Source organism: Drosophila biarmipes, unplaced genomic scaffold, assembly GCF_025231255.1.
Source record: "Drosophila biarmipes strain raj3 unplaced genomic scaffold, RU_DBia_V1.1 ptg000009l, whole genome shotgun sequence".
Lineage (NCBI taxonomy): Eukaryota > Metazoa > Arthropoda > Insecta > Diptera > Drosophilidae > Drosophila > Drosophila biarmipes.
In genome coordinates, this window is record NW_026114530.1 from 3883049 (window position 1) to 3905780 (window position 22732).

The window sequence follows — 22732 nt, forward strand, 5'->3', positions numbered from 1 at the left end:
TGTATTCCGATATTTCGTATGGGAGCTATAAGATATAGTGGTCCGTTCCGAAAAGACGGACATGGATAGATCGACTCGTCTAGTGATGCTGATCAAGAATATAAATACTTTTTGGGGCAGAAACGTCTCCTTCACTGCGTTGCAAACTTCTTAATGAAATCATTATTGCCTCTGCAAGGTATTAATAAATGGAAAAACATCGATGCTACCCCGGTAAACATCGATGTTGCCGATGTTTCGAAAACATCGATGTTGGTATCAATGTTTCTCCACCTCTATATACAACTGAATCGGGTGAAAGATGGTATCTGTGGAAAGAGTATATAAAATGTGTTGCTATCGGCCAAACGGATATTTTCATCGTCTAGTTTATGGTCACACATCGACAGCTTCGTTTTTTTCATTATTTTCACAGGTTCTAAACCGTTTAGAGCCGATTTGTCTCTTGATTGACAGGAATTTCATTTCGCTGGCTGCCTAAGGTCCGTATTGTATTATAGTATTACATCTTTTATAGGCATTAGAGTTTCATTGGTTTTATTTGTATAAATGCAAACTCGAAATTCTGTAAAAACCGGTTTTATTATTTTTCTTTACATTTTGTTGTCCGTTGGTGCCATTATATGTTTCCATCATTGTATAAAAAAAAAACGGTACACGGAAATGGATCAAAAATCAACGATGTAGAATAGGTAAAATGCCGATGGGGCTGCTCCCATTTGATGAGCTGCGCATTTATGCTGATTTTAAAATAATAAATTTGATAGGACAAACAAATCTTATAAAACCTATACATATGTACACTGGGCAAGTTAGTGGTTGCCTTTTGGTCAGGTTTCAGCTTGGCATTAAGTAATTATAGTAAGCTAGTAAACTGATCCGATTCTCCGCTCGTATGAGCAAATTACTGGATTTCTTGTAATTGTTTGCGTTCTTTTAGTCAATTTTAGTTCTTCTGTTTATGAATTGTGGATTGTAGCAAGACATTACACCTTTCACCCACAGACAAGGTTTTCATGGATCGCAGCCTGGACTCTATGGGCAGCTGTTCCCTTGATGCAGATGCCGACTCCACCGACAAATCAGGTATAACCTCAATCCGTATGAAACTCACCTGTGGCTAACCTCTTTCCAACTCCCAATGGGCTTTTTTGCAGCCGCCAGTAGCAGCATAAGCTTCCCCACGCCGTTTTCTGTAAAAAACATCACCCGCGAGTTCACTGTAAACTTTCGGGAGCGCTGTGTTCTACGCTCGCCTCAGCAGACGCAGCAAAGCACGTCGTCCTATGTTGGTTCCGGGTCGCCGGACCTAGTGCGTATGGTACTCTCGCCCGAGTCTGACGAGTCTACTCGAGAGTCGAGCTCTTATGCCAATACTACCGTTGGAAATTCGCAAGCTGCCGATAAAAAGCCCAGCTATTTAAGTCTGGCCTGCTGCGTCAACGGCTATTCTAACCTTACCACCTATGATTCTAAAGTCCGTCAGAATATTAACAATTCACGTGAAGTTTCCCCGATCCGTCCCTCCACCAGCAGTCTGCATTATTGCCAGCACAGCCATACCTTGGTTGCTCCAATGCTGCACAGCATGCCCTTTCCGACCAAAAAGGGAAATTTTGTTGAGTCCAACAATACTAACGACTTCAACGGTGTTAACGGTATGGAATCTGCCCACAGCAATGAAAATGGTAGCTTCATAAAGCAGAGAGTGGAACGTCTTTACGGGCCGGGCGCTCTGGCACAGGGCTTCTACAGCCCCAAAAAACACATATCGTTGTCATCTCATGGGGCAGTGCGGTCAGAAATAAGACAGCGCGAAATGGAATCCCCACAGGACTCGGAATTGGCGGGGAAGGTCAAACAGCTTTCCCCTAGTAAGGACTACGGGGAGTTTCGAAAAAAACTACGACATAACTGCTTACAAAATGCAACAGCTCGAATGGCCGACCATTTTCTTTCAGATTCAAGCGGAAATATAGAGCTGCCGGTTTTCAAGCACCTTAGTGTCGAGTTCCGGGCGCAATTGCCAGCTGTGTCGCCAAAAAGAGGCTGCGCTCGATCTGGCATCGTACCTGCGGTACAGGGATCTGAGTTGAGACCAGATTTTGGGCCCATTGATGAAGTCGACCATAAACCCGCGCAACTAGTCGCTTTGACCCCAGAGGAATACGTTAGCGCTGAAAAAAAATTGTCTGAAGCTGTCAAGGACGGAAACTACTTTCTCCACATACTAAAGGACGAACAAATGCGTCTGCTGGCGCTGGCTGCTCTCGCTGAAAAATATGCTGACGCCTTGTCTGTGAGTAAACAAAATATTGTTAACACTTACTTCCATACCTCTGCGAACAGCCCAACAAATATAAACTTTGACTCTAACGTCAAATATCTGATAGTAATAGGAATTGTGAACTGAAAATTATTTTGGTACCATTGTGGGTTCTTGAGATAGATATGTATATATAGGCTTAGCATCGCATTAGCATTTTTAATATGCTCATTTAATTTAATTAAGACCGCCCCAAACATTATGTCTGTAAAGTTTCCAGTCTAATTTTTTTATTTATGTACAACATTTTAAGAATGTGTTGAAATATCATGTCAATCGGACAAAAACTTAAAAAAAATATGACCATTTGAGCGAGGGGCGGTCCAGGCCAGTCTTCGAGCGTCCAAAACATCGTATTATCTTTTGTCCTCTAATGGACTAGATTTGCCGAAAAAACTGTTGAAAAGCGCCAAAGATGTAACACAAATGCTAGTTACCATTTGGTGTCAAAAGGGTATTCCACTCCGCCCTCACATATTATGTATTTACATACATTAAATTAATATCTTTGTTTCACATTGGGAAAAACGGGTCCCCCACGACAGCGAAACAATAAAGTTGTCCGATTTCTCTCAATAAGATGTAATGCTTTTTCTTGGGTCACGGGTAGTCGCGCAATATTAATTTGGTGCAGCGTTAACGAATCGAGCAAACGACAGAAAAAACCAATAACAAATTTCTTATGGTATATAATAATAACCTTAATAACTTCCATACAAATGTGGACCGCCCTATTGTACAGTGTACACGGTACAAGCGCATCTTATAGGACTAAAGATAATATAAACTACAAGATGAGTAACGGCCATACAACGATGCGGATTTTCAATTTTGCTAGTGTGCGGTGTCCGTGTAAAGCTCTTTGGTTGTGTTGGTGTATATTTTCGTTTGGTCTTCTGCAAAAATCAGCAAGGGGTCTTCACCTTTTTTTAAATTAAATAAAATGAAAATGGTGTTCATGGTGTTTTAAACAATCTCCATGGTGTTCAGCCCATTTATCAATTGATTGCTTAAAAAAAGGCTGATGTAATACATCATCGATTATTATATAATACTCAATCGATGTTTTGGTTGATTGTTTGTGTTATGTAAAAGTAGCAATAAGCTAAATATTCTTCGCCATAAATAAATAAATATCTGGGGGTCTTTGAACAGTAAGGCTTTAATCTATTTATTGAACCTTTGAATGTTATATTGAATGCGTCTTTTAGGTAGATTCCTTTTCGTCAACATAATTTAAGATTCGACAATTGAGACAAAAATAGAATTTTGACTGTTTCACAGCGCGGAGGGTCGTGAGCGAAATAGCAAGAGAGAGGGAGAGAGAAGAAAGTAACGCAGCAGCATTCTAGACTTCCATTCGTGTGAGTCTTGCTTGCAAAAATTAAACCGCCTGTGTACATTTTTTTACTTGTTACGCATCTTGATATTCAATGGTCTATGGTATACGGGTCTCTTGTATTACATTTTTAAAACAAGAAAGAGCGCCATAGTCGACTATCAAAATACCCGTTACTCAGCTTTAGCGAAAAAAATGAAAATGGAGATATATAAGCAGCAAAGGAATATTCTAAAGCGCCTGCGGCTATTTCGGTATATGTTATGTGGGCGTCAAAAAGGTTAGAGCTTTTAAACAGTTCGTGAACGTAATAGTGGGCGTGGCAAATTTTTTTAGGTCAACCGATAAGTATTTTTGGGACGAGAAATAGAAAAGTTTCAAAAATGTCGAACAAAGTATTTTAAAATACTTTTCTAACGACATATAGTACAAGCCTTCAGCTTTAGTAGTTCATAAGTTAGAGGTCTACAAAATTGAGTTATTAATAGCTGTTTTCTCGCCAATTTTACTAGTTTTTCCAATAGTGGTAGAATTAATGTTTTATATTAAGCTGTTTAACATCATCTTACATTGTCTGTTTCAAATGGAGTTTGGATTCGCACAAAAAAAGGTCAATGCTCAGGCAGTGTAGGATGCTCTGAACTGGTAAATGTAGTCATTTTGTTGATTACTAACTTTGAAACGGTTATTTTTACAAGACTGTGTCGCATACCAAAAGTTAAGGAATCTCAAAGGCTATACACCTTAAAATTTTATATCGTTAGAACCGTTATTGAGAAATCAGAAAAAAGACTAAGAAAAAATAATGAAAAAATACCTTTCTAACGACGCATGGGTATACTCAAACAAGTTATTTATAGCTGTTTTCTAGCCAAACTAGCTAGTTTAAAATAACGTTTCGGTCAAACTGACGTTTTTTAATTAAGATTGTTATAGCCTTTTTCCTGATTTCTCAAAAACGGCTTTAACGATTTTAATTTTTGAAATACGACACATTCTTTTAAAACTAACCGTGTAAAAGTTATTATTCAACATAATTGTCAAAATTTACCAGTTCAGAGCATCTAACACTGCCTGAGCTATGGCCTTTTTGTGTTCGTATCCACACTTTTTACAGGTCCTGAAAATTTAAGATGATGTTAACGAGCTTGAACTTGAGAAATACTACAGCAACAGGCTTGTGCTATATGTCGTTAAAAAGGTATTTTGAAAAACTTTTATGCTTTCCTAACATATATATATCATAATCTGAACAACAGTTTTTTTGTTCCGATATTTTTAAAACTTTCTTCCTGTTTCTCGAAAGCCTGTGACCGATTTCCGGGTAAGCTTTAAAGGGTATACCTCTTCCTCACGTTTTACGTGTTGCATACAATGTTACATAAAGTCACATTTTAAAATTGTTATTCCGAACTTTGTTTAAAGCTCCTGGAAATTTAAGATAGTGTTAAACACCTTAATAAAAGAAACTTAACTTCTACCTTTTTTCGAAAAACTACTTAGTTTGACGAAGAAACTTCTATAAATAGTTACATTTTTGTAACCAGTAACTTGTATACTACTACTACATGTTATTGGAAAGGTGCTTTGAATTTTATCCGCCTTTCTAAAATGATTTGTTTAAATACCACTATTTAAAAATTATCGGCAAACATTTTTTTATTCCATTTTTTTTAGCTGATTTTTTAAAATTTCTCAAATGTTGGGTAAAATATTGAAAATTGTTGTAAAATGTTACCCTTTAAAATTATTAGTCAACAAAAATGGCAACATTAACTAGTGCAGAACATTTAACACTGCATGAGCATTTTCGTCTCAAAAGTTGAATTCGAATCTTTTGTTTGTTTATGTTGCGATCGTCACTATATTCTTACCACGTTAAGAGGTGTTTTAGTTTTAAATCAGAAGTTTTTGTTTTATACATAAATATAGAACAAAAATAAAAACCCTATCCTAAAAAAATGTTGCCAGGACCATATAATGTACATTTTCTAGTTATAACCGTTACTCGTAGAGTGAAAGTGTATACTAGATACGACGGAAAGTGTTTAAAAGGTAGAATAAACCATTTCCGATCCCATAATGTATATATATTATTAATCAGGATCACAAGCCGCGTCGATTTAGACATGGCAAAAATGTATGTTACATTTAAATTTATAGATATATTGCGAACATAAAACGAAGAATGGAAATGATTTCAGTCAGAAGTTTGCAACGCATTGAAGTAGACTTTTCCGACCCCATAAAGTATATATCAGAATAACTAGACAAGTTGATCCGTCGACCCCCGTCCGTCCGTCCGCTGAAATCTCGGAAACTGCAAAAGCTAGAAAGTTTGAATATGGCATGTAAGTTCCGTCTTGTGCAGCGCAAATTTGTTTCAGCATGGTGCCGCGCCCATTCTAACGAGCACAATCCGCACAATCCACTCGACTATAGCGTTCTTCCTTGTTCGAGTTGCAGTCATCTTTGCTTGCTGGGCAGCGTATGGAGGCATGAAGCTGTCCACAAACTACTCATGCAGACATTTTATAGCCATGTTCTTGGCAGTTCGCGTATTGTACCGGTCCATTGCGTTTGTGCGGTTCCTCAGCTGCAATTCTGCGGTTCTCCTTACTTGTTCTAGCATGAAAACGGTGGCCGGCACATATTTGTGCGTTTTGTGGGCGTTAGACTGGGTGTGGCAAAATGTTTTTGGAATCAAACGATAGGTGATGACGAAACAAATATATTTCAGATAAAATTTCATTTCTAGCATTAAAGCTTCAGACACTACAGTCTTTCGCGAATTTTGGGCGTTAAACAGGGCGTGGCACACTGCTGATCAACTTTGCGCTGCGCAGGAAGCCCAGTAATCTGCATGCCAAGTCTGACTGTTCTAGCTTTTATAGTTGCCGATCACCGTTCATACGGAAAGACGGACGGACGGACAGACGAAAATGGCTAGAAGTCTGGAGATTTGACTGCTACAAATGCTCCTGAAGGCGTCGATTAGAGTGCTCAAGACCTAAAGGCTTTGGCGACAACTACATTAAACATCGCAGTGGGCCTAAAAAATTTGTCAAAGAAGTGCACTAGCCTAATTTCAGTTGAAATTGAAATTGTCGGTGAAAAAGGGTATGGTGAGTGGTGTGGGAAATATGATTCTTCCACAGGATGTCAAGTGTAGGACTTATATGCTTAGCAAAATCCACCAACTACCGCTTCCAGCAGCTACCGCCAAAAGAGCCACAGAGCTTTTGGAGCTGTTACATGCAGATATATGTGGCATGTTTCCCACACAATCGCTGGTGGGATCAAAGTATTTCCTGACTTTATACAAATCCAGGACGATTTTTGTGTATTTCTTGCGCAAGAAGAACGAGGTTGAACGGCAGGCAGGTAGAAAACTACTGTCTTTGCACGGACAACGGAGGAGAACTCGTCAACAAAGAGTTTGAGTGCTTATCAAAACGTTCTCCAACCAGCGTAGCGAGTTGCATGACCCCAATGGAAGCGTGAACTGGTAAGAAACCTTATATAAATGGTGTTTGGTTCTGTTGCAGTTGCTCTAGACAAGGGTCCGCGAATAGGAAGAAAGTTTTTACTGAAAAGAATGGAGTATGCAATGGCTTGGTACTTTTTGGCATCCGAAGGTTATCGCCTGTACAATTGAACTACGAGACTAGTAGTCAAAAAAGGGATGTCTATTTGAAGATAATTGTGATGCATTAGAAGACGATAAAACTGCTTCTGATCTTTTCCCGGTTGCTGATAGGATTGGTCACGATTCAAGCGAAACGGGTGGCGATGAAAGCTCTAGAGAAAGTTGCGATCAGACGAAAAATATAAGGACGAACCAGACAAGGACGAGAACGTCGAGATACAAAGATTGGAAGATGAAAAAAAATGAGATAAATGTAAGGCCTGCTCTGCCAAACTGGAAAGCTAAGTCGGCCCAAAAAGCAGAGGCCGATACCAGCAACATTTAAAAGGATATGAGCTAAGCTAATCTAAGAGAATGTGATTCTCTTCTCGCAAATCAGACAGATAAGAAACTTTGTTTCTTTTCGGGTTACACTTTAGCCATGTGAGCTTGGAAGTGGCATTATGTGATTTTGCTCCACTGGTTGTTGGTGTTCACAGGTAGCCATGGGCACTTTTCCTTATCGCGATGGATATTGACGGTTATTTTTTTTCTTACTAACTCGTATACCTTGCGATTGCCCTCAATATTACGGTGGCCATGCACTCACATGGTGTTAATTCAGATATAAGTGACGATCTCGGACCTACATTTTCGGCATTTAAAGGTACTTACCAAGTTTGTTGGGTAGGAGTTGTGGTGTTTCAGATCTACTTGACTGTATGAAAAGATGTCTGAGTCAAAGGTTGTTATCATGTGCCACGATCTACTCTATTATCGTGACTTCCATTAGATGAAAACAGACTTATATTTTGTCCAGGAGAGTAATCCCCTTCCGTTTGCATGTTAAGCTTGGTCCTTCTGTTTTTTTATTTTGATGGCATTCGCGATTGGTGAAAGAGGTTATCCCGGTCTGTGCGGGATGGTAGGAAAAATGTATACCCTTTTCTTTTAAAATTAATCGAGGGAGATACATAGTCTGTTTTGTGAATAATGGAGTTTTAATTTGTTTGTATGGTAAAAGCTATTTGGACTGTCGTCTAGGCTGCTACTTCGCCACCAGGTCCACAGAATCAGGGTCAATGATGGCTGCAGAGAGCTTGAGGAAGTTTCCCGTGCTTAAGAACTACCACGTTGTCCGCGGAAGCTACCTCCCTTGTACCAGGTTTCCCCAGAAGAGGAGTTGGTACCCATTTGTGGGTCCTCAACTATTTCCAGCAGAAGTAACAGAGTTTTCTGCATGGTTTCCGACCGGGTGTCATTCTTAGTTTTTAGGTGGATGTTATGATTTAGACTTTGATAGGATTTTCCTGGGATTCTCAGATTTTCTCCATCTTTATTTGGGATTTGCGCTTGACCATTAATAATTAGTACAGGGTGGGTATTATTATACCCGTTAATCGTAGAGTAAAAGGTTAAACTAGATTCGTCAGAAAGTATGTAACAGGTAGAAGGAAGCGTTTCCGACCTCATAAAGTATATATTCTTGATCAGGATCACTAGCCGAGTCGATCTAGCCATGTCCGTCTGTCCGTCCGTCCGTATGAACGCAGAGATTCGGAAACTATAAGAGCGGGGTGCAACACCCACTCTAACGACCACATTCCGCGAAAATCTGTAGTGCCTATTGTTTTTATGATAGGCATTTCGGATAAAAGTTTGTTTCTATTGACTTACCAAAAAATGTGTAGTGCCTTATGTGTTTATAATAGAAACAAACTTTTAACTTAAAACTTTATGGGGTCGGAAACGTCTCCTTCACGCCGTTGCAAACATCTGACTGAAATCATTATACTCTTTGCAAGGGTATGAAAACACCAGCATAATAATTTTATTTTAATATTTTTAAAGTAGTTTTTTGATTATTCTTATGTGAGCTATACGAAATAGTTGTCCAATTCGGCTCGTTTCGACTATACGTATACTACTTGTAATATAAATACGACTTTTGAGAGACTATTTTGCGTAGAAACGGACAGACGGATATTTCAAGATTGACTCGTCTTGTGATGCTGATCAACAAAATATATACTTTATGGGTATGCGTGGGAAACTTCTCAATGAAGTTATTATTATGTAATGGTATAAATAAAACTTCTTATTCAAAGAAATATTTTATTGAATTGTGCCGAATAAGAACATTTTAAAAAGTGTATTTCTTAAGTCGAATAAACCAACATTATTCCTCAAAAAACTCGATATCAAAACTTTTGTACGTTGATGCTGCGCGATTTTCACGACCCCTTACCTCGTTAAGGGGTGTTTTTGTTTGATTATTTAATTGATTAAAAATAAGGGCATAAGCTTTTAAAAATAAAAAAATTTGAACATTGTAGATTTGACGACTTAAGTGACATTTGTCTGTATCACTTTTGTATAGTACGGTATAATACGGTTAACGCTGTATAATATGTATTATTGTTTATATTACGCAGACAAATCCTGATATCACTGAAGACACCTTTGGGCTACTACGATCGGCATCGGGCAAGGCTCGCCTTCTGGTAACGCAGAAAATGAAACAGTTCGAGGGTAGGTGTTTGGCATAGTTCAGTGTCCGCCGGACGCTTATGGTTTTTACATACTAGGCCTTTGCCACAACAATCTCAATCGCTCGCTGGAGGATAAGTTTCCAACAACAGTTGACGATTTACAAGGATTCTGGGACTTGGTTTACTTGCAGGTGGAACACTTGGATTCTGTTTTTGCTGATATTGAGATCTTAAAAGCAAACAAGTGGAAGGTTAGTGCTCAACAATTGTTATTCACTTGAAAAAATCATTGTTCTGTGTTTTGCAAAGCGTGTGCCCGAGTCAGCCAATATTGACCCAGTAATCGGTAAAACGATAAAATCCGAAAAAATTGAAGTCTTGCAAGTGAAAGCAACCGGAAAGAACAACTACGGTATTATCAATGGCTCGAAGGATCTTCAACAGAATTCGGCAGCATCATTAAAGCGCGAGGCGCAAAGAAAGCAGTTGCTGGAAATGAAACGTCAGCGTCGTAAAGCTATGGCTACGGTGACCACTGATTTGCCGGTAACGATTGTCGATACTTGTGTAAATTCTAATGCGAAAGCTAAATAATGGTCACTTCGAAAATTAACTCCACATTTCTAGTTATTGCTGTATTAAAAAAAGTATACTCACGCGTAATGCATTAGTATGTAAGTTAAAGAATATAACAATTTATTATATATATTCTAAGAATTGGGTTGTTAATTAAATCCGTAACTATTCCCAACTAAAGTGTGCGTGGAGGGAGCTCCGTAGCCTTATTTTATAACTAACACGAGTTGTCACAAGTCTACAAAACAACCAAGGAATGTGTTATTACCAAAGCAATTAGAGCACTTTTGTGTACTATTATTGTAAGCGACTGGCCGGAATTGTTATTCGCGTAAGATTTCTTCCGTAATTGCTTTGAACACTTTAATTATAAACAATAAACATTTAAAAAAGACATTTTTATTTTTCTGTAATAATAATTTAGGACAATAATACATAAGTTTATGTTTTTAAATTAATTTTTGCCGTATTAACATATCTAAATTACACTAAAATAACATGAAATGTTGGTATAATTATAAATAAACGTAAAATTAAATGAGAAACTACACAAATAATGTTCATCAGTTTAATTAAAATTATTTTGAAATCAATTATTTGTTTAGAGGTACATTATACCTGCTTTAGAGGCTTCAAAAAATTGATTCCATTTTCATATATACATTCTAAGTATTTTTATGCCGGTTACTCGTAGAATAAAAGAGTATAGTAGATTAGTCAGAATGTATGTAACAGGTAAAAGGAAGCGTTTCCGACCCCATAAAGAATATATATTCTTGATCAGGATAACTAGCCGAGTCGATCTAACCTTGTCCGTCTTTCCGTCCGTCCGTATGAACGCTGAGATCTTGGAAACTATAAGAGCTAGAACATTCAGATTTGGCATGCAGATTACTGGATGTCCTATGCAGCGCAAGTTTGTTTCAGCAGGGTGCCACCCCTGCAATCCGCGAAAATCTGTAGCGCCTACATTTTATGACAACAAAAATTTTACTGAAATGTACCTATCACAACGTTTCATTCTTCACCGCGGATTGAGCCTTGTAGAATATGCAGCCTCTGGCTGGCGGAGTATGTCTTATTATGCACTAATTCCAAAAATAAATCGTGAAACCTGGGCCAATCTAGATATTCGCCATAAATCTCGGGAATACTGATTTGTGATAAAGCCAGATTTAGGCTCATTAGAGAGTCGTTTTCTCGAAGCAATGGCATATTATATACTTCGCATAAGGTCTGAAATATGGTAAAGACAGATTTAGGCTCATAAGAGAGTCGTTTTCTACAAAGCGAGGTCATATATACATTACATTCTTCGTATAAGGTCTGAAATCGATTGACCTCTTCTGTGCCCGCTCCGTCTGCCCCAGGCTTTTTATAAAGATCATCATAGGACTGTCTCAATAATTCCCATGCGACCCTCATGTGGCGTTGAAGAGCTGTGGTGATGCTTGGCGCATTTGAGCAAGAAAAAGAGACGATTCTAATTCTTTGTAACTTCTCTGTAGCTGACGAATAACTGCGCCAATCGATAAGTCACTCTGGACTTGCTTGACTAACGGGTCCTTTGGGTTGTTCTGGATCCGCCGAGGTATCTTTTAAGTTTCGCTTGCTAACGCCATATTTTGTTTGAATTTTTGCTGATTTTTCTCTACCAGCTCCTTTGATGCTGTAAATTTTGAGGCCTACTCATTTCCAGGGGGTAATGCTGCTTGCTAGCCTTCTGCATCTAGGTCTCAGAACTGCTGCCAAAGATCGCTCAACTGGTTTAATTATGAATAATTCCCGGCTCGGTGGCGTCTTTCGGCAGAATTCTTGCGAAAGTTCTATATGAGCTGTTGGATCTGTCCTTGTAGCTCATTTTGGTTGTCTAGAAGTCGATTGGGTAAGTCGATTCTTGTGTGACTTGTTTTCTTAATTAATGAAGCCGAAGAGCCCTGTGTCATCCGGCTGACACTGTGAGCTGGACGATGTTTGGTATCCAATGAAGCTGGATGAAGCTGCGTATCCTGTGTAACTGGGGTAAGCGGAGTACCTATGAAGCTGGATCAGCTGTGGGATGCTGTGAAGCTGGATTAAGCTGCGTATCCCGTAAAGCTGGAGTAAGCTGCGTATCATGTGGAGCTGGTCAAGCTGTAGTTCGCAGGGCGGATGGATATAGTGTGAACTTAACGGTATTTTCTATCATTGAGAGGTTCAGATTTTGGTTGGAAGGGGTCGCTGGAATGTAATCCTTTGTTGGTAAACGATCACGTAGGGGTCACCAATGTTTGTGCCCAACCGAAGCCTTGGCGCTGGCAAGGGGACGCTTTGATGGTAGGACAATAGATGGACGGTGATGGTACACAGAGAATATAAAATACCAAAACTGGTAATCAATCGGGTATTTTTGCATATCAATTTTGATTCCTTAAGTTGCCCTATTACATTCATATTTTCAAACATATCAACATGGTATTTTTCATCCCAGATTGATATGCGTACATATCAAATTAGTGATCAAATGGTGTTATTTTTAATACCAGTATGGTACCTTTATACCAGTTACTCGTAGAGTAAACGGGTTTACAAGATTCTTCAGAAGGTATGTAACAGGTTAAAGGAAGCGTTTCGCCATGTCCGTCTGACCTTCTGTCTGTATGTCTGTCTGATCGTCTGTCCGTCTGTTTGTCCGTGCGTATGAACGCTGAGATCTCGGAAACTACAAAAGCTGAAACAGTCAAACTTGGCATGCAGATTCCTTGGCTTCCTACGCAGCGCAAGATTTTTTCACCGGGATGCCCACTTTAACGCTCACAAACCGCCCAAAACTGTGCTACAGTTGTCGAGCTAGAATTTTTTTTTGCTAAAGTTATTTGTTTCATTTAAGCCTTTCGATTGACATAAAATGTTTGCCACGCCCACTCTAACGCCCCCAAAGGGCTTTAACGCTTAAAACTGTCTGCCGCCCCTTAGCAAATACCAAAATAGCCGGTAGGTGGCGCATTACAATATTTCTTTTCTACTTATACATTTCCATTTTTATTTTCTTCCTCAAGCTGAGTAACGGGTATCTGATAGTCAAGTCACTCGACTACAGCGTTCGGAAGATCGAAGAATTGTTCAATATAAAACTGATATGCTTTCGTATCAAACTGATATGCTGTCATGTCAAACTTAAATTCTTTCGTATTAAATTGATATTGAGATTAATATGTTAGAATGTAGCTTATCACTAATGATTCTAGCAGCAGCGAAAGATGGTGGGTGTAGCTACAAGTGGGTCAAGCGCTCGTTCCGGCTCATTGTTTTTCGTCGGTAAAGGGAGTGAGTTTCCAATTTGATCCACAGTGCTACTTGATCGCATATGTATATACAATATCCTATTTTAATTCGCGTGCGAACTGACATTGAGGTAAAATTGTAGGAGGACATAATTAGTAGTGGGATAATGAGGGAAGGAATACCTGAAAAGGAGAGTGCTGCCTAGATGGAATGGCAACAGCTGATGTATGTGTGTGAGTGTCAGCAGCGATGATGTTACTTGCCGCTGACATTGCCCACCCTGCCATGATCACCGCAGCCGCATAACCTGACAGAGGTTGGTGATCCCTTTGACACACGCCTAACTCCTAACCACATCTTCATTGATGCAAGCTTCCATTAGTAAAGAAATTTAGCAATTCATGTTTTTAATAGGTTTAATAAATATAAAAAGGTAATAATAATCATTAAAGTTACAAAGTTGGGTATCATATAAAGTTGTATGCTAAAGTCATATCGAATCAAATAAAGGCTATCCAAATTTAAACATTAATTTTTATTATTAAATTTAACTGATCAAATTTGAATGAGCAAAATCGAAAGGGGAATTTCTTTTATATTATTAAGAATATTGGAATTTAATTATAAACAGTCAATCAAAATATGTAGCATGACGACCGGAGCCGATCACTTACCCACCATATCCAACGTTGAAAGCGCTTTCAATTTGTTGTATTATTGGCTGTAATTTTGTTTATAAATTGTAAAACTGCATTTTAATTGACTGTAGAAAGAATTGGGAAAAACACTTCCAAGGGCTCAAACACTTGCTTTCATTTCGAGATAGCTTACTGCATTACAAATTATTTGTATTCGGGATAATTTAAATCACTTTACTTCTTTAACTTTACTTTAAATTTACTTTTACTTTAAATTTAGTTGTTTAATTAAATTTTAAGTTTATAGGAATTTAAAAATTTTAAATTTAAATTATGTTGCTTTAACTAGAATTAATAACAGGCGTGGGGCTGCCCACTTGTGCACTTTCAGCAGAGGATTGCACTGTTGAGTGTATGTATTTGTGATACAGGGTGCACTAAGAAAAGCTGATGAAACTTCCGACGATCCCGATGGTGCGCTTTATGGACTTTTTCCAGGAAAACTGAAACCACGAGATGGAGTAACTTGACTTCTGAGAAGTTTCTCGACGCTGATGATCACCTTGATGCGCTTTAGAGACTTTTTCCAGAAAAACAGGAACCAAGGGAAGGAGTATCTCGACTTCCAAGAATTTCGCACGATTCCAGAAAAACAGGAACCAAGGGAAGGAGTATCTCAACTTCCAAGAATTTCGCACGATTCCAGGAAAACAAGAACCACCAGAAGGAGTATCTCGATTTCCCAGAATTCTCTTTGTTTATTCAACGGCAAGGTTGCCGTGGTTGCCTGGTGAAAGAAAACCTTCAAAAAGCCTGGGGATGTCTGATATTTTTAACGATTTTGGCTTTGGTAGAAATCTGGGTTTGGTTCAAACACTGATGAAAATATGTTTAAGCGAGAACGATCCTCACACGGCCAAAGTTCAAAACGGAAAACAAGAGAGAAACCATGCAGAAAACTCTGTTACTTCTGCTGGAAATAGTTGAGGATCCACAAATGGGTACCAACTCCTCTTCTGGGGAAACCTGGTACAAGGGAGGTAGCTTCCGCGGACAACGTGGTAGTTCTTAAGCACGGGAAACTTCCTCAAGCTCTCTGCAGCCATCATTGACCCTGATTCTGTGGACCTGGTGGCGAAGTAGCAGCCTAGACGACAGTCCAAATAGCTTTTACCATACAAACAAATTAAAACTCCATTATTCACAAAACAGACTATGTATCTCCCTCGATTAATTTTAAAAGAAAAGGGTATACATTTTTCCTACCATCCCGCACAGACCGGGATAACCTCTTTCACCAATCGCGAATGCCATCAAAATAAAAAAACAGAAGGACCAAGCTTAACATGCAAACGGAAGGGGATTACTCTCCTGGACAAAATATAAGTCTGTTTTCATCTAATGGAAGTCACGATAATAGAGTAGATCGTGGCACATGATAACAACCTTTGACTCAGACATCTTTTCATACAGTCAAGTAGATCTGAAACACCACAACTCCTACCCAACAAACTTGGTAAGTACCTTTAAATGCCGAAAATGTAGGTCCGAGATCGTCACTTATATCTGAATTAACACCATGTGAGTGCATGGCCACCGTAATATTGAGGGCAATCGCAAGGTATATGAGTTAGTAAGAAAAAAAATAACCGTCAATATCCATCGCGATAAGGAAAAGTGCCCATGGCTACCTGTGAACACCAACAACCAGTGGAGCAAAATCACATAATGCCACTTCCAAGCTCACATGGCTAAAGTGTAACCCGAAAAGAAACAAAGTTTCTTATCTGTCTGATTTGCGAGAAGAGAATCACATTCTCTTAGATCAGCTTAGCTCATATCCTTTTAAATGTTGCTGGTATCGGCCTCTGCTTTTTGGGCCGACTTAGCTTTCCAGTTTGGCAGAGCAGGCCTTACATTTATCTCATTTTTTTTCATCTTCCAATCTTTGTATCTCGACGTTCTCGTCCTTGTCTGGTTCGTCCTTATATTTTTCGTCTGATCGCAACTTTCTCTAGAGCTTTCATCGCCACCCGTTTCGCTTGAATCGTGACCAATCCTATCAGCAACCGGGAAAAGATCAGAAGCAGTTTTATCGTCTTCTAATGCATCACAATTATCTTCAAATAGACATCCCTTTTTTGACTACTAGTCTCGTAGTTCAATTGTACAGGCGATAACCTTCGGATGCCAAAAAGTACCAAGCCATTGCATACTCCATTCTTTTCAGTAAAAACTTTCTTCCTATTCGCGGACCCTTGTCTAGAGCAACTGCAACAGAACCAAACACCATTTATATAAGGTTTCTTACCAGTTCACGCTTCCATTGGGGTCATGCAACTCGCTACGCTGGTTGGAGAACGTTTTGATAAGCACTCAAACTCTTTGTTGACGAGTTCTCCTCCGTTGTCCGTGCAAAGACAGTAGTTTTCTACCTGCCTGCCGTTCAACCTCGTTCTTCTTGCGCAAGAAATACACAAAAATCGTCCTGGATTTGTATAAAGTCAGGAAATACTTTGATCCCACCAGCGATTGTGTGGGAAACATGCCACATATATCTGCATGTAACAGCTCCAAAAGCTCTGTGGCTCTTTTGGCGGTAGCTGCTGGAAGCGGTAGTTGGTGGATTTTGCTAAGCATATAAGTCCTACACTTGACATCCTGTGGAAGAATCATATTTCCCACACCACTCACCATACCCTTTTTCACCGACAATTTCAATTTCAACTGAAATTAGGCTAGTGCACTTCTTTGACAAATTTTTTAGGCCCACTGCGATGTTTAATGTAGTTGTCGCCAAAGCCTTTAGGTCTTGAGCACTCTAATCGACGCCTTCAGGAGCATTTGTAGCAGTCAAATCTCCAGACTTCTAGCCATTTTCGTCTGTCCGTCCGTCCGTCTTTCCGTATGAACGGTGATCGGCAACTATAAAAGCTAGAACAGTCAGACTTGGCATGCAGATTACTGGGCTTCCTGCGCAGCGCAAAGTTGATCAGCAGTGTGCCACGCCCTGTTTAACGCCCAAAATTCGCGAAAGACTGTAGTGTCTGAAGCTTTAATGCTAGAAATGAAATTTTATCTGAAATATATTTGTTTCGTCATCACCTATCGTTTGATTCCAAAAACATTTTGCCACACCCAGTCTAACGCCCACAAAACGCACAAATATGTGCCGGCCACCGTTTTCATGCTAGAACAAGTAAGGAGAACCGCAGAATTGCAGCTGAGGAACCGCACAAACGCAATGGACCGGTACAATACGCGAACTGCCAAGAACATGGCTATAAAATGTCTGCATGAGTAGTTTGTGGACAGCTTCATGCCTCCATACGCTGCCCAGCAAGCAAAGATGACTGCAACTCGAACAAGGAAGAACGCTATAGTCGAGTGGATTGTGCGGATTGTGCTCGTTAGAATGGGCGCGGCACCATGCTGAAACAAATTTGCGCTGCACAAGACGGAACTTACATGCCATATTCAAACTTTCTAGCTTTTGCAGTTTCCGAGATTTCAGCGGACGGACGGACGGGGGTCGACGGATCAACTTGTCTAGTTATTCTGATATATACTTTATGGGGTCGGAAAAGTCTACTTCAATGCGTTGCAAACTTCTGACTGAAATCATTTCCATTCTTCGTTTTATGTTCGCAATATATCTATAAATTTAAATGTAACATACATTTTTGCCATGTCTAAATCGACGCGGCTTGTGATCCTGATTAATAATATATATACATTATGGGATCGGAAATGGTTTATTCTACCTTTTAAACACTTTCCGTCGTATCTAGTATACACTTTCACTCTACGAGTAACGGTTATAACTAGAAAATGTACATTATATGGTCCTGGCAACATTTTTTTAGGATAGGGTTTTTATTTTTGTTCTATATTTATGTATATTTATGTATAAAACAAAAACTTCTGATTTAAAACTAAAACACCTCTTAACGTGGTAAGAATATAGTGACGATCGCAACATAAACAAACAAAAGATTCGAATTCAACTTTTGAGACGAAAATGCTCATGCAGTGTTAAATGTTCTGCACTAGTTAATGTTGCCATTTTTGTTGACTAATAATTTTAAAGGGTAACATTTTACAACAATTTTCAATATTTTACCCAACATTTGAGAAATTTTAAAAAATCAGCTAAAAAAAAATGGAATAAAAAAATGTTTGCCGATAATTTTTAAATAGTGGTATTTAAACAAATCATTTTAGAAAGGCGGATAAAATTCAAAGCACCTTTCCAATAACATGTAGTAGTAGTATACAAGTTACTGGTTACAAAAATGTAACTATTTATAGAAGTTTCTTCGTCAAACTAAGTAGTTTTTCGAAAAAAGGTAGAAGTTAAGTTTCTTTTATTAAGGTGTTTAACACTATCTTAAATTCCCAGGAGCTTTAAACAAAGTTCGGAATAACAATTTTAAAATGTGACTTTATGTAACATTGTATGCAACACGTAAAACGTGAGGAAGAGGTATACCCTTTAAAGCTTACCCGGAAATCGGTCACAGGCTTTCGAGAAACAGGAAGAAAGTTTTAAAAATATCGGAACAAAAAAACTGTTGTTCAGATTATGATATATATATGTTAGGAAAGCATAAAAGTTTTTCAAAATACCTTTTTAACGACATATAGCACAAGCCTGTTGCTGTAGTATTTCTCAAGTTCAAGCTCGTTAACATCATCTTAAATTTTCAGGACCTGTAAAAAGTGTGGATACGAACACAAAAAGGCCATAGCTCAGGCAGTGTTAGATGCTCTGAACTGGTAAATTTTGACAATTATGTTGAATAATAACTTTTACACGGTTAGTTTTAAAAGAATGTGTCGTATTTCAAAAATTAAAATCGTTAAAGCCGTTTTTGAGAAATCAGGAAAAAGGCTATAACAATCTTAATTAAAAAACGTCAGTTTGACCGAAACGTTATTTTAAACTAGCTAGTTTGGCTAGAAAACAGCTATAAATAACTTGTTTGAGTATACCCATGCGTCGTTAGAAAGGTATTTTTTCATTATTTTTTCTTAGTCTTTTTTCTGATTTCTCAATAACGGTTCTAACGATATAAAATTTTAAGGTGTATAGCCTTTGAGATTCCTTAACTTTTGGTATGCGACACAGTCTTGTAAAAATAACCGTTTCAAAGTTAGTAATCAACAAAATGACTACATTTACCAGTTCAGAGCATCCTACACTGCCTGAGCATTGACCTTTTTTTGTGCGAATCCAAACTCCATTTGAAACAGACAATGTAAGATGATGTTAAACAGCTTAATATAAAACATTAATTCTACCACTATTGGAAAAACTAGTAAAATTGGCGAGAAAACAGCTATTAATAACTCAATTTTGTAGACCTCTAACTTATGAACTACTAAAGCTGAAGGCTTGTACTATATGTCGTTAGAAAAGTATTTTAAAATACTTTGTTCGACATTTTTGAAACTTTTCTATTTCTCGTCCCAAAAATACTTATCGGTTGACCTAAAAAAATTTGCCACGCCCACTATTACGTTCACGAACTGTTTAAAAGCTCTAACCTTTTTGACGCCCACATAACATATACCGAAATAGCCGCAGGCGCTTTAGAATATTCCTTTGCTGCTTATATATCTCCATTTTCATTTTTTTCGCTAAAGCTGAGTAACGGGTATTTTGATAGTCGACTATGGCGCTCTTTCTTGTTTTAAAAATGTAATACAAGAGACCCGTATACCATAGACCATTGAATATCAAGATGCGTAACAAGTAAAAAAATGTACACAGGCGGTTTAATTTTTGCAAGCAAGACTCACACGAATGGAAGTCTAGAATGCTGCTGCGTTACTTTCTTCTCTCTCCCTCTCTCTTGCTATTTCGCTCACGACCCTCCGCGCTGTGAAACAGTCAAAATTCTATTTTTGTCTCAATTGTCGAATCTTAAATTATGTTGACGAAAAGGAATCTACCTAAAAGACGCATTCAATATAACATTCAAAGGTTCAATAAATAGATTAAAGCCTTACTGTTCAAAGACCCCCAGATATTTATTTATTTATGGCGAAGAATATTTAGCTTATTGCTACTTTTACATAACACAAACAATCAACCAAAACATCGATTGAGTATTATATAATAATCGATGATGTATTACATCAGCCTTTTTTTAAGCAATCAATTGATAAATGGGCTGAACACCATGGAGATTGTTTAAAACACCATGAACACCATTTTCATTTTATTTAATTTAAAAAAAGGTGAAGACCCCTTGCTGATTTTTGCAGAAGACCAAACGAAAATATACACCAACACAACCAAAGAGCTTTACACGGACACCGCACACTAGCAAAATTGAAAATCCGCATCGTTGTATGGCCGTTACTCATCTTGTAGTTTATATTATCTTTAGTCCTATAAGATGCGCTTGTACCGTGTACACTGTACAATAGGGCGGTCCACATTTGTATGGAAGTTATTAAGGTTATTATTATAGACCATAAGAAATTTGTTATTGGTTTTTTCTGTCGTTTGCTCGATTCGTTAACGCTGCACCAAATTTATATTGCGCGACTACCCGTGACCCAAGAAAAAGCATTACATCTTATTGAGAGAAATCGGACAACTTTATTGTTTCGCTGTCGTGGGGGACCCGTTTTTCCCAATGTGAAACAAAGATATTAATTTAATGTATGTAAATACATAATATGTGAGGGCGGAGTGGAATACCCTTTTGACACCAAATGGTAACTAGCATTTGTGTTACATCTTTGGCGCTTTTCAACAGTTTTTTCGGCAAATCTAGTCCATTAGAGGACAAAAGATAATACGATGTTTTGGACGCTCGAAGACTGGCCTGGACCGCCCCTCGCTCAAATGGTCATATTTTTTTTAAGTTTTTGTCCGATTGACATGATATTTCAACACATTCTTAAAATGTTGTACATAAATAAAAAAATTAGACTGGAAACTTTACAGACATAATGTTTGGGGCGGTCTTAATTAAATTAAATGAGCATATTAAAAATGCTAATGCGATGCTAAGCCTATATATACATATCTATCTCAAGAACCCACAATGGTACCAAAATAATTTTCAGTTCACAATTCCTATTACTATCAGATATTTGACGTTAGAGTCAAAGTTTATATTTGTTGGGCTGTTCGCAGAGGTATGGAAGTAAGTGTTAACAATATTTTGTTTACTCACAGACAAGGCGTCAGCAGACGCATTTGTTCGTCTTTTAGTATGTGGAGAAAGTAGTTTCCGTCCTTGACAGCTTCAGACAATTTTTTTTCAGCGCTAATGTATTCCTCTGGGGTCAAAGCGACTAGTTGCGCGGGTTTATGGTCGACTTCATCAATGGGCCCAAAATCTGGTCTCAACTCAGATCCCTGTACCGCAGGTACGATGCCAGATCGAGCGCAGCCTCTTTTTGGCGACACAGCTGGCAATTGCGCCCGGAACTCGACACTAAGGTGCTTGAAAACCGGCAGCTCTATATTTCCGCTTGAATCTGAAAGAAAATGGTCGGCCATTCGAGCTGTTGCATTTTGTAAGCAGTTATGTCGTAGTTTTTTTCGAAACTCCCCGTAGTCCTTACTAGGGGAAAGCTGTTTGACCTTCCCCGCCAATTCCGAGTCCTGTGGGGATTCCATTTCGCGCTGTCTTATTTCTGACCGCACTGCCCCATGAGATGACAACGATATGTGTTTTTTGGGGCTGTAGAAGCCCTGTGCCAGAGCGCCCGGCCCGTAAAGACGTTCCACTCTCTGCTTTATGAAGCTACCATTTTCATTGCTGTGGGCAGATTCCATACCGTTAACACCGTTGAAGTCGTTAGTATTGTTGGACTCAACAACTTGTATACTACTACTACATGTTATTGGAAAGGTGCTTTGAATTTTATACGACTTTCTAAAATGATTTGTTTAAATACCACTATTTAAAAATTATCGGCAAACATTTTTTTATTCCATTTTTTTTTTAGCTGATTTTTTAAAATTTCTCAAATGTTGGGTAAAATATTGAAAATTGTTGTAAAATGTTACCCTTTAAAATTATTAGTCAACAAAAATGGCAACATTAACTAGTGCAGAACATTTAACACTGCATGAGCATTTTCGTCTCAAAAGTTGAATTCAAATCTTTTGTTTGTTTATGTTGCGATCGTCACTATATTCTTACCACGTTAAGAGGTGTTTTAGTTTTAAATCAGAAGTTTTTGTTTTATACATAAATATACATAAATATAGAACAAAAATAAAAACCCTATCCTAAAAAAATGTTGCCAGGACCATATAATGTACATTTTCTAGTTATAACCGTTACTCGTAGAGTGAAAGTGTATACTAGATACGACGGAAAGTGTTTAAAAGGTAGAATAAACCATTTCCGATCCCATAATGTATATATATTATTAATCAGGATCACAAGCCGCGTCGATTTAGGCATGGCAAAAATGTATGTTACATTTAAATTT

At 38.3% G+C, this 22732-nt stretch overlaps 2 protein-coding genes across 23 annotated transcripts in view; one reads left to right on the top strand and one right to left on the bottom strand.

The window, feature by feature from the left end:
- Positions 1 to 342: 342 nt before the first annotated feature.
- LOC108030717 (uncharacterized) overlaps positions 343 to 22732 on the top strand; it is a 60504-nt gene continuing 38114 nt past the window's right edge. For 6 of the 19 annotated variants that reach the window (XM_050889966.1, XM_050889968.1, XM_050889961.1 and 3 more), the window contains exons 1-3: positions 343 to 482; positions 1006 to 1086; positions 1158 to 2299. In XM_050889966.1, the coding sequence (XP_050745923.1) occupies positions 1017 to 1086; positions 1158 to 2299 (1212 nt within the window). In that variant the 5' untranslated portion in view covers positions 343 to 482; positions 1006 to 1016. Of the gene's footprint in view, positions 483 to 940; positions 1087 to 1157; positions 2300 to 9728; positions 9826 to 9881; positions 10037 to 10094; positions 10756 to 22732 lie in introns of those variants that run through there. The other 13 variants (XM_050889970.1, XM_050889962.1, XM_050889971.1 and 10 more) reach the window with 9 other exon arrangements.
- On the bottom strand, positions 10916 to 12054 carry LOC122818586 (uncharacterized). Of its 4 annotated transcripts, none has more exons than XR_007765178.1 (3): positions 11860 to 12054; positions 11672 to 11800; positions 10916 to 11597 (listed from the first exon to the last, which is right to left on the bottom strand). XR_007765178.1 is itself a non-coding variant. In XM_044092782.2 (2 exons), exons 1-2 carry the CDS (start codon positions 11784 to 11786, stop codon positions 11379 to 11381), a joined length of 339 nt encoding a protein of 112 aa, XP_043948717.1. In that variant the 5' UTR covers positions 11787 to 12054; the 3' UTR covers positions 10916 to 11378. The 4 variants fall into 4 exon arrangements, 2 of the variants coding, with proteins under 2 accessions (XP_043948717.1, XP_043948718.1); XR_007765177.1 differs by having other exon boundaries at positions 10916 to 11301; positions 11366 to 11597; positions 11672 to 12050; XM_044092782.2 differs by having other exon boundaries at positions 11667 to 12054.